The 20,923-nt window shown below is 39.0% G+C and overlaps 1 protein-coding gene across 2 annotated transcripts in view; it reads right to left on the bottom strand.

Moving 5' to 3' along the window:
- Positions 1-20,390, bottom strand: part of STX18 (syntaxin 18) — a 75,688-nt gene extending 55,298 nt beyond the window's left edge. The window contains exon 1 of one of the 2 annotated variants that reach the window (XM_031942875.1): positions 20,087-20,390. In XM_031942875.1, the coding sequence (XP_031798735.1) occupies positions 20,087-20,257 (171 nt within the window). In that variant the 5' untranslated portion in view covers positions 20,258-20,390. The remainder of the gene's footprint in view (positions 1-20,086) is intronic. The other variant, XM_031942874.1, reaches the window with a different exon arrangement.
- Between the last annotated feature and the right edge of the window lie 533 nt (positions 20,391-20,923).

Below are 20,923 nucleotides of genomic sequence, written 5' to 3'. Positions count from 1 at the left end.
TTTAATGAAAACATGCATGAATAGTTTCTACTTTTTCTGAATTGTGTGTGTGTGTGTGTGTGTGTGTGTGTGTGTGTATATTTAAAGGTATAAGGCTGAGAATAACTTGCTATTCTCTGAGAATTTTTTTTTATTTTAGCCTAAATTTGTTATCAGGACCTATATGTACATATATATTCTGGGGAACAAAATTAGCACAAGAATAAATCATTTAAGATAAAAATAATGAAATTCACAAAGAAAAAAGTCTGAATAGATTTCCATTCAGTTTCTTGCTCCCACAAGAAAAAGAGAAAGAAAGGAAAAAAAAAAAGGCCTTTCCCTTTTAAAACAATTTATGTGATATTTTATGGTTCATTATAGTAAATGGCACTCCAAGTGGGTTGTGTGAACCCACAAACCACTCCTTATAAAAACTGCTATAATTGTCCAGGACAGGGACAATAAAATATCATCCATAAGCCAATGCTACAATCAGAGTGAAACCACAGTAGCAAACACTTTATTTTCATGAAAATTAAGCATGATAAAGCTGACAAAAAGGTTTCGGGGTCCTGATGTCTCAGGCTATTTAGCATTCACAAACTTTTACAGAACTTCCTTCCTTCTTGTAAGTTATCTGTAATACAAGATTAATCTAGTCCCTAAGTTTTCAAATATATATATGTATATATATATATGTACATGTAAACATATATACGTATTGCTACAGAAGTCCTCATTCTATTTGCAATACTAGGTTTTATAAAAATAAAATTGTAAAGAATTCATAGTTGTAGTTCAAATGATATTTAAAGAAGTTAATCAAGACAAACATAAAACAAAAGACGGTTATTTCTACTGCATATAAAGTAACTTTCTAAGGTGCACTAACTGCTTCAGGCCACTAGGGCTCATTAAGTGACTTTCAGGCCATAAATCAGCAATACGGCTATAAATAAGGCTAATAAGCCTTCCAAAGTGAACAATTTACTTTCATTTTCCAGCTAAAACCAGGCTTATTATCTTTTAAATCAACTAAGGAGAGGTGAATACTGTACAGAGAAAAGGGATGATAAAAAAAAAAGATGAAAGCAATCTAAATGGTGTAATTATCTAATCACCATATAAACTCTATTTTGAAAATCTCCCATTCCATCACTCCGCCCCACTCCCATTCCAATCTAATTGGACATCATGATGAAAAATAATCTTCAAATCTTAATATGGAGGGAGAGAGAAAATATAATACCACAACAAAAAAGAAAATAAAATCTACCCAATATAAGTCACAATAACTAAATGCTGCAGCTTATTTCAAAGTCAGGCATAATACTGAAATTAGGATCAGAATGCTAAGCCAAAAATACTTTTGAAAGAATGTAATTTACTGGGAATTATCTTATGTTGGACTAATAATATTAAAACGAAAACACTATTTTCCATTTAAGTTTCTTAATAAGAATATTTACCACAAAGTACTATTAAGAATGTATTATCTTTTAAAAGTAGAAAATTGAAAAACAGTTAAAATGAAAATGGTTTGATATAAAACTCTGAACATTTTGTCTGACTGGCTCTGATACTAGATGTGAAAATGAAGTGATACAACTTAGTTTTTTTTTTTTTTCCAGATTCTTGAATTGAAATAGAATGAAAATTTTTCTTAATATATGTAATAATAGTATCATTTAATGCCTTGTACCATAATTCAAGATCCTCAACTCTTTTCAGTTAAATAGTTAATAAAATAATATTTCAATATTTATCTATGAGGCAGTGAAATTTGCTAGGCCTTTAGAAATATATGTAAATTTTCAGCTTAATAAAAATGAAGTATAACAAGCTTAATAAAATAAATTTTTTGAGAAAAATCAGAGTTAAAGAGTAAAAGGTAAAGACCAGCAAACAAATTTAACGATTCAGCAAACTTAGACTTTCATATTCATCTATCATATAAAATATGGATTTAAAATATTATTTTATTTTGAAATTTAAGTCTTAAGGAATGCAATTTAATAGAAAACTATACCTAATTAGGTCCTGATTAAATACTTTCCATTAAAAATGTTTTCTAAAAGAAAGTTTTCTAGTAAAAAATAATTCTCAGAAGCAGATTTACAAAGTATCTATTTGTCCAAAAAAAGTTATCACAGAAAAGCTGAAACATGTTTGACTGCCTTTATTTATGTTTATTGGAGATACATTCCATACACCAAGAACCAAAAATCAGAGATTTAAAAAAAATACTATGTAAACAATGCATTTTGCCAAGACAAATAAATCTATCCAAAGAAACTTAATTCTTCTTCCAGGTTAATGAAAAGGCTTATGTCTACTAAAACAAGCTAAGAAAACAAGTTATAAATATGATAAAGGCCCTTACTAAACAAACTCTTTAAAAGCACACAATTTTTAAAGAATCTATAAGATAAAGTGAATTATCCAGGAAGTTCTACACAGAATTTTTCCCCCCTTAAATCTTGGGGTCAGCAAAAAATGTTCACCAACCCATAAACTTTGTATTGACTCCTGTTTCAGTCACCTCCTTGGCTACATCATATTCTTTAACTAGTCGGTGTATAAGATAGTTGTTCTCCTAGAACGTCAAGAGCTTACCAACACTAAAGTACTTAAAATTTCATATTTCTTTTAGATAGATGGCTTGATTTCTCTTAGATATGAAGTCTGGTTTTCTTTAGCTCCTCAGCATGTGGGCACAGGCTAATCTGCATGACTAGCTATACTGATATGTTATATAAAGACTTTCCAAATGACCACACAAATACAATGCCAAAATCGGTCAACATTTGCACTTAAATACTGATATAAAGCTTACACAGAAGTAAACTATAATCATTAATCTTAACATAAAATTCTATCCCATGGTTTTAAGATTATTTCAAGAAATAGATTGCTAAGATTATATGAAATCTACACAACCCCAGTTTTAGCTTAAAAAAAATAGCATAAGAAGCAAAAGTTTCACCAATCATTATATCAACAAGAGGGATCAAACTGCAGATGAAGTTAGAGAAGACTATAGAAAAGGGTATTTAAAATTATTAACTGATCAAAAATTTGTAGTTGTCATTAAAAAAAATACAACATTGCAATTCAGAGACTATGCCCCAAAACATGAACATCTGTTTAATATTACCAGCCAACTGTCAACATCCTAAGTGAAGTTTTAATTTAATATTTTTTCTTTCTTGATGTTTTACCTTTAATCAATGCCTCATGAGAGTATCAGTTTTCTATAAGAAACTGTGAAATATAAAGAAATGTTATTGTAGCATGTTTATAAAATCATAGTTCGAGAACTTTTTATTTTTCCAAAGCCTGACCACAACTTAATTATCTGCAGGACATTCCAGGCTCACAATTGCAAGCTCCAGTTCCCAAGCAATTTTAAACAATATCTACTGTACAGGACATAGGGTACACCAAAGACCGCAACATGGTTATATTTCCAAAAGTCAGCATTAGGTCCTTTAGACATGGTTTTTATTTTCATTAAGCAATATTTGTTTCCCCACTAATCATTAAATGGTTTTCATCACCACTGCCTGTTTTTCTTTCACATGTCAGTTGTTACCATTGGTTGTTTGTTTTCACAATAAATTAAAAAAAAAGAAAATGACCCAGTTACTTTCAAATGAACACAAATGATGTCTGATTCAGTGTGTTGGAGGTTCAACAACATACTTATTCCATAAAAAAAAAAAATGAGGAATCTTAATGAAGAAATAGACTCTACAGCAATCCTTTAAAATTGATTTAAATATTGTGTTTGCTTTTATTCTTTGGAACATCCAGACTTAAATAATGCCCTAATACATTTCCTTTTGGAAGAGCCAGAGGCAGAAGATGGCATTCCCCCAAGTCTGTTCATGATATAAAAATTGTAGACAACAATCTTATTTTCGTCAAGTGGCCCACACATCAGAAACTAACCCAGTGTGAGAGTTAAGGAAAGAAACATCCTGAAATGTAGGTAAGACTTAAGGGGGTTGTAGAGGAGAGGAGAAACAGACACATTTTTATAATTAAACTAAGGATTGTAAAATAGAAACTGGATAATTTAAGAGAAGTCATCAGGATATAATAGTCCAAGAAACGGATTATTCATCTGCAAAACTTTGAAGCACTACAATGCTGGCAATATAATTCACACTACTTTCTGAAGGGTCAGAAAGTAGGGTGACTGATAAATCCAGTTTAACTGACTTTGCTTTAGAGTAACTCGTCAGTATATAAAAGAAAATTGTTCCCTTCCTTCAAAAACCAGTCTTAGTTACCACCTATTATAACTTCCATATAAAATCTCCTCCCTTCTGCACAACCCCACTAGACTGCATTTCTCCTTTCTAGCACTTAGCACAGTACTATGCAAATGTCCTGATCATCAGCAAATAAATAGCAGGTAACTGAATTGCCTAGATAAGGACATGTGCCCACATTTCAGTAAACATTTACATCTCCCGAGATTTTTATAGGATCTTCAACCCAGAGCCAGAAGGAGTCTTAGGGTCCCCCGGGACAGATGAAAAAAACTGAGACGGGAAGGTCGGGTGACAAGCTAGCAAGGAGCAATTAGCCCCTAGATCTCTGATTATAAAACCCTTCCTCTTTCCATGGTACTTCTCATTAAAGATATGGTCATATATGGTCTGGGCTACACTATGAAAGGAATAGTGCCCCCAAACCCAACTTAAGGCACTAACAAAGCACAACACTTCTTTTAAATGATGAGGACGTGACACATTGCCAAGAAGCAAATAGCTAAGCTGACTGGCCTCCCTACCAACAGCAACTTGGGGTTACATCAGGTAATGACTATTGAACAATAAAACATGAGCAGCCAAAAGTAGGAAGAACTGACACCAGCGAAAGTAAATTCAATTAAAAAATTTAAATTATACATGAGGACATGATTAGGAACAGGAAAGAGACCTAGGAGCCAGAGTATACACGTCAAACATTTGGGTCAGTTGTGTAAAGCCATTATTTAAAGCTCCTCCTCATCAGAGCTATTCAACCAATTCTCTTAGGGAGAATTCTCATATAAGGAACTCTTTCCTGCCCTAAAAGTTAGACCAGATGACTCATAAGGGCCTCTTTCAACTCTAAATTATAGCTCCATAATAGAAATATGACATTCAAGATAAGGAAACAAACTTAAAGAGCTCACCAGGCCCTTAAGGGATACTATTATTTGGGGAGTTACATAGTTGGGAGAAAACTTAATTTTCTAAAAGGTTAAATGAAGAAACAACAAAGAGTAAACACAAAAAAGGATCTGTGGGTAAATGGTAAAGGTACTGACAATTTTATCTGAAGAAAGCTAGTCCCAGAAGCAAGCTAATTGGTTGAAATGCTATTCCATGAAGGAATTAAACACCTGTTTGTTCTTCAATGTCACTAGAAAAGGAAGGGATGCTGACTGAAGCTCTAATAAAACACTTAATTTAGGCAGAACCAAGAACTTTCTGAGGAAGAGGTACTAACCACTGATCCTAGTCCGTGGAAAATGTGGAACCTCCTGGCATGCAGCAGCCCAAAAGGGAAGCAGGCGTTCTCAAGGACAATCACCAGATCTCGGTAATTAATCTGCAAAGAAGATCCAGGAGAGCAGAGCCACAGGAGTTATCGGGCAGGAAGGGGGACAGGGCCAGGCCACAGGCTGAGCCAAAGCTGGGTCCCAGCGAGCCACAGGGTTCGGGCACTGTGCCAGGACAGCACTTCCCTAGTTCTCAGACTCATGCAGAGGATTCAAGGGGGAGCCCCTGGGAAGACCTTGGCAAATCTGGCAATGCTGCGTGAATACACACTGTGGTTACTGGGCAGAACCATCTATGGCTGTTCAGTGCTCCCTGACATGGGCTGCTTCTAAGTGAAAAAGTGGGGCAGCCTGAAGGACCAAGGGCAGAGGCCCCGGTCGGTCCGAGGCCAAGACCAACGTTCTGAAGCCGAGGAAATGGAAGCTCTGCAGTGTTGTTAAAGAGAAGGGAGCCATAAACTCCAGCACCTTCCACCATCTGATGCCCTCTTGTCCCTGGAATCAAAGATGACTCTGAATGTCCAAAAGACATAGTGATGGCAAAAGAAAGAGGGAAAGTATTCTTGGATCTAAGCTTCCTGACACACAGCCTACAACAAAAAGTCGTCAGGCTGGAAATAAAAAGTAAAACCCTATCCTACTGCAAACATCAATTAAAATTTTGCTAATGTCTTAAAATTTAGGTAATTAAAAATTATAAAAAACAAATGTGCGTCAATTGGGTTGAACTAAGGCATAAAAAAATTAAGCTTGAAAATAAAATGAGAAGAGTAAAGAGCAAACCATTTTTAAAAGCACTGAAATGCTTCCAGATTTCACTCTTTAAGTAGACATAATTGAAATAAATTTTGTAGGATCATTCACAGATTTCCCACTTGCCCACAGATTAGGTATTTAGAAACTTTCAGAAAATTCATCACCTCTCCTTGCTATCTCTGGTCTTCTCTTCCTTTCCTTAATTTAATTTTGATTCCACTTCCTCCTGTCACTGCTTGCCTACAACTGGATGTCTCTGGGTCTGGAGCCAATCAGAGATATAAAGTACACCACCCTTCTTTCACTCAGGGAGCCATTTATCTATTTTTTCTTATTCCAAAAGGTTGGTCCTGGAAATCTATAGCTCCCAAGTTCCCAACAAAAGTCACCCACTACACTTGGGGGGGTGAACAGAAAGGCTTGCCCTATAATTAAGTATAGATGACATCAAACTATTTTGCAAGAATGCTTCCTCTCCACCTGTATAAAGATACGAAATGAGCGATGGGAATTCACTTTCAAAAATTTGGTTGAGTATGTACAACAAATGCTTAATAGTAATAATATTTTTAAAATATATCTTTTCACCATCCAAAATTAAACATAATTTTCTTATTATTTTAATGGTATCCTAAGGAGTTGAAATGTTTAAATAGTCCTTTTCACAGCAAGTAGTCATTATATAATTCCTTTTTCATATTAGGAACATAAACTGTGCACTGACAGTATAAAAATACACATTACTACAACAAAGCCTGAAAAAAAAAAAAGACAAGGCAGTTTAATATAGAGTTTGATAATGGGTTCCATTCCAGTCTATCCTTACAGTCAAAAATCAGTTACCCCTAAGTTTTAGGTGAATTCTCAAAGAAATTGTTTCCATCATAAAAGAAAATGAATTTGAAATGTAAAATACTCACTTTTCTTCTGACACTGTTTAAATCGGCAATAAAAGACAGATAAAGCCCAAATTGTTGAAAGACCATCATTATTCATCTTCTCAGAATTTTAGAAAAAACTGCTTCAGCTGGAAGCAACATTCTCTCAAGTCCATGTGACCAGGTCTATGATCAGTTCTCACCTTCTACCCCTTCTCCAAGTATCTCTCTACTTCTCTCCACTGACATGACCAGCAAGTACCCCCATTTATCACTATTGCCCACACTACCACAATAGCTTTCTAACTGGTCTCCAACTTCTTTCTTCCTCTCCTGAAAATAAGTTTTTTTCCTAATTACATGTAAAAAACAATTTTAAACATTATTAATTTTTAAATTTGGGGTTCCAAATTCTCTTCCTCCCTCCTTTTCCTCTCCTATTTATAAGATAAGCCATTTGATATACATGCACCATTATGTAAAATAGATTTCCATGTTAGTCATGTTGTGAAAGACAGACAAAAAAACATGAAAAAAATAAAGTGAAAAACTTTCTGTTTCAATTTGAGCAGTTCTTTCTCTGGATGTGGGTAACACTTTTAATCACAAGTCCTTTGGAATTGTCATGGATCATTGTAGTGCTGAAAACAGCTAAGTCATTCACAGTCTTTAACATAAAACATTGTTGCTGCTGTGTTCTCCTGGTTCTGTTCACTTTACTTTGTATCAGTTCATTTAAGTCTTTTCAGATTTTTCTGAAATCTGTCTGCTAGTCATTTCTGACAGCACAATAGTATCTCATGACATTTCTATACCACAACTTGTTCAGGCATTCCCCAATTGCTGAGCATCTTCTTCTCAATTCCCAATTCCTTGCCACCAGAAAAAGCGCTGTTATTAATATTTTTGTACAACTAGGTCCTTTCCCCTTTTTTGGATCTTTTTGAGACACAGACATAGAGGTGATATTTCTGGATCAAAGGGTATACAGTTTTACGTCCTCTGAGCATAGTTCCAAATTGCTCTCCAAAAGAGTTGGATCAGTTCACAACTCCACCAACAGTCCATAAGTGTCCCAATTTTCCTACATCCCCCCTCCAACATCTGTCGTTTCCCTTTTATGCATATTAGTTTTTCTGATAGGTATGAGATGGAACCTAATAGCTGCAAAGCAATTTTTCCAAAGCACAGATTTGCCAGTATCACATCCCTGCTTAAAAATAAAACAAACAAACAAGAACTTCAAAGGTTCCCTAGTTATCTCTAGGATCAAAATCTAACCTCTCTATTTGAAATTCCACAATCTGGCTTTTATAATCTAACGCCAACCTACAATTTTTCAGCCTTACCATGTAGCACTCTCTTTTATACACTATTTAGTAGCTGAAAAAGCATGCACCAAGTGTAAAGAAAACCCACGTCGGACTGTAGCGCCTAAACGAGTTGTCTCTAGGGGAGGAAGGGCTGGCTAGGCCTGCATAATCATAAAGTGATGGGTCAAAATGATTTCTAAATTTAGTTCCCTCGTCCTTCAAAGCACAAGTTTCCCAGAGCCTCTTTGAGGAGCCAAACTTCAGTCCTAGCATTTCCATCCCACCAGCTGTGAATGTCTATTCTTGCTCATCACCCAACAAGTATTTATTGAGCATCCACTCTATTCCTTGCCCTACACAGTGCTGTGGAGTCTGGAGTATCCAAACTACAGCATGGTTCTGGCACACGTGGGATTTATAATGGATTGCAAGAAGACACTTCCAATGAGGAAAGGCTCCACAAAGTCACTAGTTTGGATGCTCCCTCCACAGCAAAGTCACAACCACTCCCCAAGCCAGAGACGGTATCTGGAAATTTTCTGGCCATACCAATTCATCACCCTAATGCGTGTCTTTAAGTCCAGTCTAGTGTAAGAATCAGAACCAGAGTAAGTAAAAGCTGGAGTAATGCAGCCCATCATGCAGCCCTACTTAACACTTTCCATCTTGGAAAACAACAAACCCAAATCACAGACCTCCAAAGAGAATTTAACTCTAAATTCTCTCTTTACAAAAGAGGAAATGAAAATCTGAAAGGCAAACTGACTTGCCCAACATAACAGAAAACACAGCAAAGTCTGGACTTCAACTTGCCCACTACCCAAAGTTCTTTCGTTAGGTCGTTCCCTAAGCTGACTAGCAGTTTAAAAACGTAAAAACTCTTGCAACTGAAGTCAGCCCTACCTAGATGGTCATTCCCAAAGCTGTCCCCCACCCCAACACACACACACACCCCTAAATCCTTGCTTTGCCAGCCCAGAGCCATGGCCACCCAGCTGTATGGCTGATGCTGTCCCATCGCAATGCTGATTCAGCCTGGAGTTTTTAACATAAAACTTTTCTAGATGCATCTTTCCCATATTACACCTGTACAGTTGACTTTCTGAAGCTGAATGACAACCTTTGTATTTATCCCTATTAAATTTTATTTCATTAAATCCACCTTATTAAAGCCTTCCTGACTACCAAATCACCCTACCATACTAATAATTCCTTCTAGTTTCATGATGGCTATTGAACAGCAAAGGCTTTTAGCTCTTCTCCCAAGCTCTATGGCCACATCCCTTGGACAAGATGGTCGGGGTTAATGGATCTGCACGGCCACAGGGTTGATCTGTCCTAATCTATTCTACCAATGGCACGTGCAAGGGCATCATAAGGCTGAGAACAGAAGACTGGTGGTTGAGAAGAAAAGCCATTGCTACCTTCCGAGACTGTAAGCCCACAAATGGGGAGCTGGTTGGTCCACTGGCCTCTTTATCATCTTGAGGATTGAAATTAAGCATCCCCTCAGCTCCGCCTCTTTTGCTGATCCCCCTTTTTTGTGATGAGAGTAAACTATGGGAAACACGGTAATTCTCTTGAGCTTCTTCTGACACCGGCTGCTTTCCCCACCCCCAGCTAAGGTCACTTCTGACAATTCTGGTGTGGCACAAGGACCCGCGATCATGGTCGTGACATCACTGCTGTTCAAAAACCAGGAGGTGGCTTTTGCGGAACGGTAAGTGCGGCACTGACCACAATATCATCGATTTGGTCGCTAAAGCCGTGGCCCAGATCATGCCTGAATCAGGAGGCTCAGAGGTGTGGTTTTCCTTGTTCCTAATCCCAAGGGATCAATTATGGATCTGACTGATGCTTGGGAAAAAATCTGTCAAACCGGACAATATAGATAAAGAGAAGCAAGCAGCAAAGAGAGCCTGGCAGGGCCTGCCAGGTCTCAGAGGCCCCCTGACAATGACATTTGCCCTTTGATGCTGACATCAGAGCCAGGTTCCCGGTGTTGTCAAAAACTCCCACAGGTCATTAAACTTCCTCCTGAGTCCAGAATCAGAAAGGGAAAGAAGGAGACGCACTGGGGTCCAGACGGGGCCTCCTGGGGCAGTTTATTATTCCTTTCCAGGAACAGAGACTAGAGAGATCAGAGGCCTGCTATGGGAGACAAAGTTTTTTGTGTCCTCTGATATCTGGGGAAAACAACTATGATTTATTTGTAAAACTACTAAATGCCCTATATCAAGTTCTGTTTTTGTTTTGTTTTTGCAAGGCAATTGGGGTTAAGTGACCCTGGTCACACAGCTAGTTAGGGTTAAGAATCTGAGGCTGAATTTGAACTCAGGGCTTCCTGACTCTAAGGACATCTGTAGTTGACAAGTTTTGCTCAGCAAACCAACATGGTGCTGAGAAGATGTGTTCTTTTATTCCAATGATCTCCTCAATTTTCAGCACCTCTCCAGGATCCCCCTTGGCAGAAAGTGCTGGCCCAGCCACTGGACAGAAGTCACTGGCTATGTAGTTCTGAAGATATAGAAACCCACTGGCAACAAAATAAAATGGAAAGACCCAACAAAGATATGGGTAGTTCTAGCTCCAAAAAGTGTGCTACATGACATCTTTGGGACCTTTAGTTCACACACCAACACTTTCTTTTACAGATAAGATGATGAGATTCTTGCCCCAGACCACACAAAATGAGGGAGACAGTTGAATTTATTTGTAATTGAAAAATTATTTTTTTTGTTCCTCAATCCAGGTTTGTGTGATGACATACATTTCTGCTTAAGTCTAGTTATCTAATGTATCTGGCAGAGGTATATGGTCCAGTGTTTAAAAAATAAAACAACAAAACCAAATACTCTTTTCTTTTTTTCTTTTCTTTATTGATTTTTAATACATGTTGCTTCCTGAAAAAATTAGAACAAAGGGGAAAACCATGGGAGAGGAGGAAAAAAAATAGAACAAAAAGTGAACATAGCATGAGAACACTTTTTTCTTAATGCTCTTGTTGTTACTTCACTATTGTAGAGATAAAGGATGACAGAACATGATGGTAAAATGAAAACGTCCTTATTAGCTTTTGCTGACACTTTCATCCTATGAAAGGAACGGACCAGGCCAAAGAGGCAAGTGTAAAGTTGTCAATAAGCAAGGGTTGGCAATCTCAAGCAGTTTATTGTTTTAGGTTGAGAAGATGAAAGTTTAAAAAAAAAAGTACCATAAGTTTTAAGTTACAATTATGCTGAAAGATTTCATTACCCAGGTTATTTAGGGGCAGTTAGCACATACTTTCATTCCTTTTATTTATTTTTATTTTGTCTTATTTGAAGAAGAAAAAGACTTCTTTTCAACTCAACTTAAACTTAATACTTTTAAGATTTAAGATCTACATTTATTTATTGTGGATTCTAATTAATTTTCACAGAAATTCAGATGTTTTTCCAAGTAAAGAAAGGTGTTTTACACATTTTTTAAAATCTTAAACTTTTATAACTAAAAGGGATTTTAGAGACACAAAGTCAAGGATGAGGAGAGCTGAATAAGGATAAAATCTCTCCTGAAGCAAACTGGATGATGTTTTATGACTTCTAGAAATATAGTGAATGAAAGAAAAATATCATTACTTAAAGAAAAGTGATAGGGAGTTAATTTTGTTTACTTCTTTGATCCATATATGTAATAGTTTTCTCCATTTTCAAATCAAGTTATTCTCAGTGGAATAAACTTAGACTTAAGTTGAATCCTCAAGGTTATTACTAATGTATATTACTATAAAAAAGGAAGCCTGAAGGAAAAGATAGGAAATATATATATTAAAAAAAAAAAAACTCCTAAGTACACATCCTATCTGGAATTAACACCTAATCAACTAGAAAAATATTCATTGTTCCTTCAGGGCTAAATCAAAATCAAAATGGCAGAACCTAACTTGATTATTATGTTATAGATTAAACTACCAAAAAGATACTTTATAGAGATAGATAAAATAATAAAAGTCTTGTGAAAGAACACAAGGTTAAGAACTTCAAAGAAAATAACGGGGGAAGAAAAGTAGAAATGAAGGGAGCCCAGAACTATCTCACTGTTATAAAGGGCCAAAGTGCAAAACTATGTGGAAGCTAGTTAAAATGAAATCAGTGCAAAAGGCTAGAATAAATAGGAGTAGAAGTAAATAAGTATAATTATGTTCTATAAAACTCAGATCACAAACTACTAGAAGATGATTTTTTTTGGGGGGGGGGGCGGGGAACAATTGTACTGTGTTACCTAGATCATCTTACTTTATTTCACAAGCTTGGTTATGTCATCTATAAGATAAAAAGACTGAATTACAAGAGGCTGAGGGCTCCAGCTGGCTCTAAATTTATCACCTTAATGATTATGGGCTAAATTTTGGGGGTGCTAAATCTTTTAAGGTTAGTCAGCCATGGTGTATTCCCACCTCTGGCGTCTTCCTCCCGGTTATTTTTTATTTTCCTCTTTGGATAGAAACTTTGCAGTGTCATCAAGTAAATAATATTTTTAGAACTCTGGAGTTCTCAAAGACAATTTCAACAAAAAGTCATTCAACATCAAAAGTTACCTTGTGTTTTGATAAGTGATTCTGAAGCGCCACAGAGTGGGAATGAAGACCACACAGGAGATTTTAAGAAACATTTTAATCTTATCGGTCAAGAATTTCTTGAGAACAAAAGATAAAACCAGTGTATCTATGGGGAAGGAAACGGCATACTAACAATTCCTATAGAACCTGCTTATCATGCAGGTTGTTGTGATCTCAGAAGCAGGGCTGGGTCCTCCAGACCTGAACATGATTGCCAGCTCTGGTGTGGTCAGCCCTCCAGACGCTGTAACTAAGGGTGCTGCAGAGGTGGGAGGATCTTCCTTTGGGGCGTGAATATTAGAAGGGAATGAGGAACATCACTGGACATGAAGGACTTTCTTATTAATTTGGTGGAACAAGAGGCGACCGGCTCTCTTCTGCGGTTTGGGCAACGCTGGCAAGGAGGCTGCTCAGCCAGCCAAAGCAATTGAAATGAAGATTCTGAGTCATGGCAGGAGCTACAGGCCAGTGGAGGAGGAATAGGCCATTGGGGTCATTATTGCAAACCAGATAACCTGCTGCAGCAATCTGACTTTGTAAGTGTTGTTCCTCTCTCTGACGACCTAGACTCCCAAGTTAATTGGAAAGAGGGAACTAACTAGGACTAATAAACCCCACTGCCATTCTTATAAACATTGGCAGAAGTCAAATGGTCGATCAAGATGCCCTAATTGAAGTTCTTCAAACTGGGATTGTTAAAGATCTGCCAAAATCTCATCCTCTGTTGTTAAAGTAAAAGAACCTTATTTTAACACCTCATGTGGAAAGGCAACTCATCAATGTCAACATTTCATGACAGAAAACATGGTCGAAAGTCTTCTGGCTGCTCTCAGTGGCCTTCTTATTCCTAATTAAGTACCCCCTGTTTGGGTAAGAAAGATCTTATTGACGAAAATTCGATTTTCTAAATCAACACTTTGTTTTTACTTTGTGTACTTTACATATGCTACTACTTCTCTTTGTGAAATTAAAAACTCGTAAATTTTCATTTTATCATTTTTGAAGAGCTAACAGAGAATATACTCCCAAAGATCTTTCAGAATCTTAACACTGTGCTGAATATAAATAAGGTATCTTTGTAGTCTTGTCTGTTACTCTCTTTTTCTATGGAGTTCACAGTATTCAAAATTTACCTAATAAAAAAAATAACAATATATAAGCAAACATTGTAGATAAGGCAAGAAAGAAATACACTGACACGGATAAGGGAAGCAACAATGAAATCAGAAAGTGGAAGGAAATGCAAAAACATCTGGTAAGTATTTGCTAGTCCAGCCTATCTCTAACCAAAATTGCCAAGTGGGCCAGGTTATTTTTCCATTTCTATTTTTGCCTTACAGGAATCCTCTCTTTTACTCAATGCCCTTTGACTATTCTGGAGGGACTCATTGCGCCTGGGCCCCAATCATATAACGGGAATAATCATATTAATTTAGTGCTGTACACCAAATATCCAGATGCCTCCCAGGTGTTGCTGGAGAAAGGCAAGCAGGGGGCACTGCTGACCTGCCAGAGCACCAGGCAGGAGGTCCATCAGAAGACCTGGGGCCAGCGCTCCCTGTTCAGCTCCCTCTGGCCACTAGAGCCAATGGTGAACCCCTCTTTGACTCTCCTTCCCACCTGAGCCCACATTTAAGTGCAGCATTCCCTTTTCTGCACTCCCCTATCCCCAACCCCCCCCCAAATGCCAGTGATTCTGGGCCTCTTGGGCACAGGCGACACAGATGACACGTCCACCTTCCCTCCTGCTCTCCATGTGGCAGAAATTAATCATTGTGAATAGGGCAATGTTAAAGGCCTGGCCAGCCGGAGGATCCCTTCTTAACATGGACTCGAAGCTGGCCCCTCTCCCTCGCCCAGGGAAGCTCCATCACCCCAGCGAAGTTCATTGCCCACATAAGCTCCATCGCCCCAGTGAAGCTCCATCGCTTGGCGAAGCTCCATCCCCTGGTGAAGCTCAATCCCCCTGGTGAAGCTCCATCCTCCTGGTGAAGCTCCATCCTCCTGGTGAAGCTCCATCCTCCTGGTGAAGCTTCATCACCCTGGTGGAGCCATGAGTCTTCTAAGACCTCATCTGAGAAATGCCATCACCAGAAGACTACTAACAGGGCTTAATCTACTGTTAAGAGCTTTTTAAAGATCCTGATTGACTTCAATGGACGGACAGAAGACTGTTGGGGGAAAAAAGCCTATAAAAGTGGCAGCTTTCTCTACTAAGGAAAATGCTTTTTCCTAATTAAAAAAAAAAAAAAGCAACCCTATTGAAATCTCTTAGTGTAAACATGTTTCTAGAGGAGGAAGGCCTGGGGTCGGCTGTCACCTCTGTGAATGCAACTTCTGGCACATCCCTGTACCTTTCTGGGCCTCAATGTCCTATTATTTTAAAAAGGGTTGGACTCAATGGTTCTGAGATCTTTCCCAGCTCTAAATCTAGATCCTGTGAGGGGGTTTGCTGTTGATATCAACTGGTGGTTTCCTACAAAGCCTCATACAGAGGATGTTCTCGATTTATATATAGATGCCTCATAAAGATCTTGTAGAGATGGAGGAGTAGGGATATAGGACAGTAGCTGTTAATGAAGTATTACTAAAGTCCAATAAAATGAGAAATTTTTTGTTAAGAGAACTCAAAACTATTACTTCAAAAAATTTAATTTGATGAGGAGCACATAAAAAATTTAAAAAAGAATAAGTATAACAACGATGAATCAAAGAATTACAGTAAAGAATGGAACAATGTAAAAACTTACCTATATCTCTCTATATTGCAAAAGACTGAAAAAACCTAACAGAAAAAGAAGCTGAAGGAGAGAGGTGATTTTGAATTAACCACTTAAATGAGAGAGGGGAAAAAGGAAACTACAACAACAACAACAAAAAGGTGGAAATTTATTTAATTATATAAAAGGAACTAAGAAAAAATAATAAGCAAAACTCCAAAACTAAGACAAGGGATGACAAACACTAGGGGTAAGGGGACTTAAAAATTGAGTTAAGGAGGAAAAGAATCTGGGGGAAAAAAAGTAGATTAAGCAAAAATGATCAGAAGGAGCAAAGTTCTGTCTTAAAAAGATAAGGGAGGAAAAACCCAACAAGTTGTCATTCAGAGAAAAAAAAAATCTAGAAACACAAATGAAATAAAATGTGTATTTAACTCATAACTTGAAATATGAATGGACTAAACAATCCAATAAAACAAAAGAAAGCAAAAGATGACTATTTAAAATCTCTAAAATCTGCTGCTTATGAAAAACATATATAAAAAGTAAAAGCAGACAGAATAAAATTGAGAGTCTAGAACAAAATTTACATAGGTGAATCCAAAGAGTTGCTATCAGGAAAAAAAGAAAAACAAAAATTCGCATTATAAACAAAGATATACAAGGAAATTGTACTATGTTGAAGAGAACAACAAATAAATAAGCCAATAACAATATTAAACTTATGTCCTCCAAATGCCCTGTCATCTAAATTTACAAAGAAAAAAATTAAGTGAATGGCAAAAAGATACAGATGATAATACCATCATGATAAGAAATGCTAACATCCCTTTCTCGGAGTTGGACAAATCTAACAGAAAGATAAACAAAAGGGAAAAGATGGAAATGAACAAATTACTGCACAAATTAAAGTTAAAGGACTTATGGTATCTTCTGAATAGGACTGGTAATGAATACTCAGTATCACACAAAACTTTAACAAATGACTATATAGTCAGGGCACAGAGATACAGCAAGTAAATACAAAAGGGCAGAAATAGCAACTATATGTTTTATAGAACACAATGAAATAAAAATAGTAATTCAGGAAGCAGAAACACAAGATATAGATACAAACAGAAATAACAAAGAAATCATAAATGAATGGTTCAAAGAACTAATCATAGAAACAGTAATTACAAATTGTTTATAATATTGCTTACAAAATTGTTTAATTTATTATATTTGTTTCAATATGTTATATTTATATCATAGTGTTTACTTATAAAATTGTATATATAAAAATATTAGCAGTACTCCTATGACTCAGCATTATTTGAGTAGTTTGAAAGAAAAGCATGGGCTGAGCTGAGTTTGATAGAATGATTCTAAAAAACAAAGTGTGTGGAGGGAGATTAAAAAGAAGTAATTATCTCATAAAATGAAGCACAAAAGAGAAAAACTGATACAGAAGAAGGCAGTTGGAGGGAAACTAGGGGAGGAAAGGTAGTACTGCAATGTTACTTTAATTATGAATGAGATAAAGAAGGATAGAAAAATAACTGGAAGGGCATAAAAGTCTTCAAAATTCAAAAAGAAATCAAAGGGCAAGGGGCATGGGGGGAAGGGGAAGAAAGAAAAGGGAGGGACTCAAGAGAAGTGGGTAGGTCCAGGACCAGGAGGGCAAGATAGCAGGTAGAAGTAAAGCAAAAGGGTGAGGAAGGATTGGGTAAACAGGGTGAGAAGAATATAAAGGAAAATACACAAGTAATTGTGACTTAGATTGTAAATGGGACACATTTACCCATTAATGGGAAACAGCAGATTAAAAATTTGAATTCAGTTATTTAGATTTGAGTTTATTTGTGTAAAATGTGCCAAAGAGACACATGAACTATATGAACATAAACATAAAACACATTTTACACAAATAAACTCAAATCTAAATAACAAGTGATATTTATTGTTCATGGCTAGGTAAAGCCAATATAATTTTTTAAATGGCAATTTTACCTAACTAATCTATTCAATGTCATTCCAATTGAGGTAGAAAAAAAAATAACTTATTTGGAAGAACAAAAGGTCAGTAAATTCAGAGAGACTGGGGGGGGGGAATATAAAGGAAATCGATTCAGCAGTATCAGATTCTGAATTATATTTATATTATAAGGTGAGAGCAATATTGAAGTATAAAAAGGAAAACTTTGATTATTTTAAATTAAAATGTTCTTGTCCAAATAAAATCCATGTAGCCAAGAACAGAAAGAATGAAAAAAATGGGGAATACTTTCATAGATAATCTTTCAGCTAGGATGTGACTGAGTGTAGGAAATAATAAGCTGGCTGATTTAGAAAAACATGATAAGACTCAGACCTGTGAAGGAAGGTGCTACCTACCTTTTGTGAAAGGGGACAAACTAGCAAAATACAGTTTTACATTTATGTGTTAGTGTGTGTATCACCCCACGCTGCACTAGAATCTTTTTGAAGGGATTGGGAGGGAAGGGGAAGGGAGGGGAAAAGAAAAGTAAAAAACACACAGCAGAGAACAAAAGAAAACAAATAAGGAAAAAAAGAAAAGCTGGACAACCTTGAAAACGAATAGTATTTATTATATAGATTTTCTTAAAATGGAAATTTAGCATATATTAAACCTTCTCATGATTTGCTTAAAGATGGCAATGATTCCCCCCCCCCCTTTCTCATTGTGTATTTAAGTTTTAAATAAAAATATTTACCCAAAAAAGATAAATGCAGGAACCATATTAACATGATTTAAAAAATACTTTTAACACAAAGCACAAACAGCGGATAAAAAAACAAAACAAAAAGAAAACTAAAGGAGAAATAAATTGGAAACCAAAATAATTATAGAAATGATAAAACTAACTGTTAGTCCTTAGGGGTAAAAACTAATAAAATTGATAAACTTTAATCAACTTGATTAAAAAGAAAGCAGAAAATCAAATGAACAATGAATGACAAAGGTAAAATAACAACGAAGAAGAAACTGAAATAATTATCAGAACAATTTTCCATAAATATGTGGGAACGAAATGGAAAACACAAAACAAGATTACCTTCAAAAACAGAACATTATCAAGCTAAGAGAAAACCAAATAGAAACCTTAAATAATTCAGTCTCTGAAAAGGAAAGAGAACCAGCTGCAAAAAGTACCAAAGAAAAAACATTCTGTATCCTGATGGATTTGGGATACCAAATAATACCAATACTCCACAAAACATTCCGAAAATTCAGAAGGAAAGCATCCTGCCAAATTACTTTTATGGGACGAATACAATCTGCCCTAAAAATTTCCTAAACCAGGGAATGAAAAAGCAAAGGAGAACCATAGAGCACTATCATTAGTGATCAACACAAGACATCAATGACATGTAAAAAATCGTGTTCCTCCCATGGGGTGGCTGTGCAAGAGGGCGAACAGGGGGCACTGAGAGAAATGGGAACTGTGAGGAGTGCGACGATGGCAAGAACCCAATGACTGGCGTGCGGACGCTGCTGTCAGCTTTCTCGGGGCTTGGCAAAGTTTAGCTCATCCATCCTCACAGCGAGCCCATTTCACAGATCGCGAACCACTGTTCGCTCCCTAGCTCTCAGTGTCCAGGCAGGACTTGCACTCAGGACTTCTGCACTCCCACCACCGCTCAGAACCCAACACTCACTGAGGAGAGAACAGGGACGCAGACGCCGTCCTGCCCTCCCAGAGCTTGGGATCTGCAGCGCCCGGAGAAAGGCGGGGATGTAGAGGGTCCCAGTCGGGGGGGGGGGGTATGAGACCCCCAGCCCAGAGGGAATTCGCGCTCGCGCCTCCCCTCAGGGCCTTCCCAGAGTCAGGGGCGGTGACCCCCGCGCGGAGACAGAAGCAGAGGGCGGCAGGTGGGAGGGGGATAGCGCGGTGTTTATGGGCCCCACGTGCTCGGCCTTGTTTTGTTACAGTACAAAAAGGGAAGCCCCGGCACTAACCGGCCAGGAGTCCCGCCTCATCGCTCCCCCGCCCGGTGCGGGGGCTCAGAGAGCTCGGCGCGCTTCGTCTCCCGAGCCTGGGGCTCCAGAGAGCAGGACACACCAGTGCGGGAGCTCACACTTGGGCGCAATGTGCGCGGGGAGGGCCCGGAACCCGGGGGGGGGGGGCGCGCTCCCGCCGTTCCCAGGGGTGCGGGAGTGGGAGCGGGGAGGGCTCCGCCCCTTTCACAGACCCGACCACCGAGTCGCGGGGCGCCCCTAGCGGGGAAGAAGAGTCCCGCCCCTCCCCCCGTCGCCCTGACAACCGGCTCACCACTTCGCGGGCGCGGCCGGAGAAGTCGCCTTTGGGGCGGGGGCTCCTGCGGAACAGCTCATCGCGGGCCCCGTCCGGGCCGCCGCCGCCCACCGCCACCCCCAGAGCCTTGTTGCGGGTCTTCACTGTCTTCACGCTGGCCCGGAACAGGAGCGTGATGTCCACGGCCATGGTTCCCCGGCTCCGCCGCCACCGTGTCCGAGCGGCCACGCCCACTACGGAGGGCGAGGGGATCCCGGTGCTTCCGGCCGGCCGTCGCCCGGAAACTGGTGCCGAGCGAACAAGGTTCCGCCCGGCGCGGCCGCCTGAAGGAGAGAGGCGACGTGCGCGCTTCTGGGCAACGCTCTTTTCCCCTTCTCCTCGGGAGCGAGCGCGGCGTCCCCGCGCGTCCCCGCGCGTCCCCCCGCGCGTCCCCGCGCGTCCCCGCGTCCCGGGCAGAAGGGGAGCGGGGGGGGGGGGGGGGGGGGGGGGGGAGGGGCCGGGACGTCGGAGTGGAAGCGCCCTGAGGGGAGGGACTTGAGGCACTGAGAAGGGTCCGCTCCGGCCTTCCAAGAGCTTGTAGCCCCGGAAGGGAGGCTCGGGGGGCCTGGGGGAAATGCGGCTTGTGCCTCTGGTCCCACCGTCCTCCCCCAAACCCGCGGGGTCTTTGGCAGGGGGATCCCTGGCCGAGGCTTGAACCCAGGTTAGGAAGTCCTCCCCCCGCCCCCAATATTCATAGATGGGGAAACAGGCCCGGGCGAATGGACGTAAAGGCCCCTCGGAACGGACCGGACTCCAGAGGGAGAGGCCGTGGGACCCGCCCGGAGATCGTCCCCATCCCCGGGGCCAGCGCAGCTC

This window comes from Sarcophilus harrisii, chromosome 6 (genome assembly GCF_902635505.1).
Source record: "Sarcophilus harrisii chromosome 6, mSarHar1.11, whole genome shotgun sequence".
Taxonomy (NCBI): Eukaryota; Metazoa; Chordata; class Mammalia; order Dasyuromorphia; family Dasyuridae; genus Sarcophilus; species Sarcophilus harrisii.
This window is presented reverse-complemented; position numbering and strand designations above follow the sequence as displayed.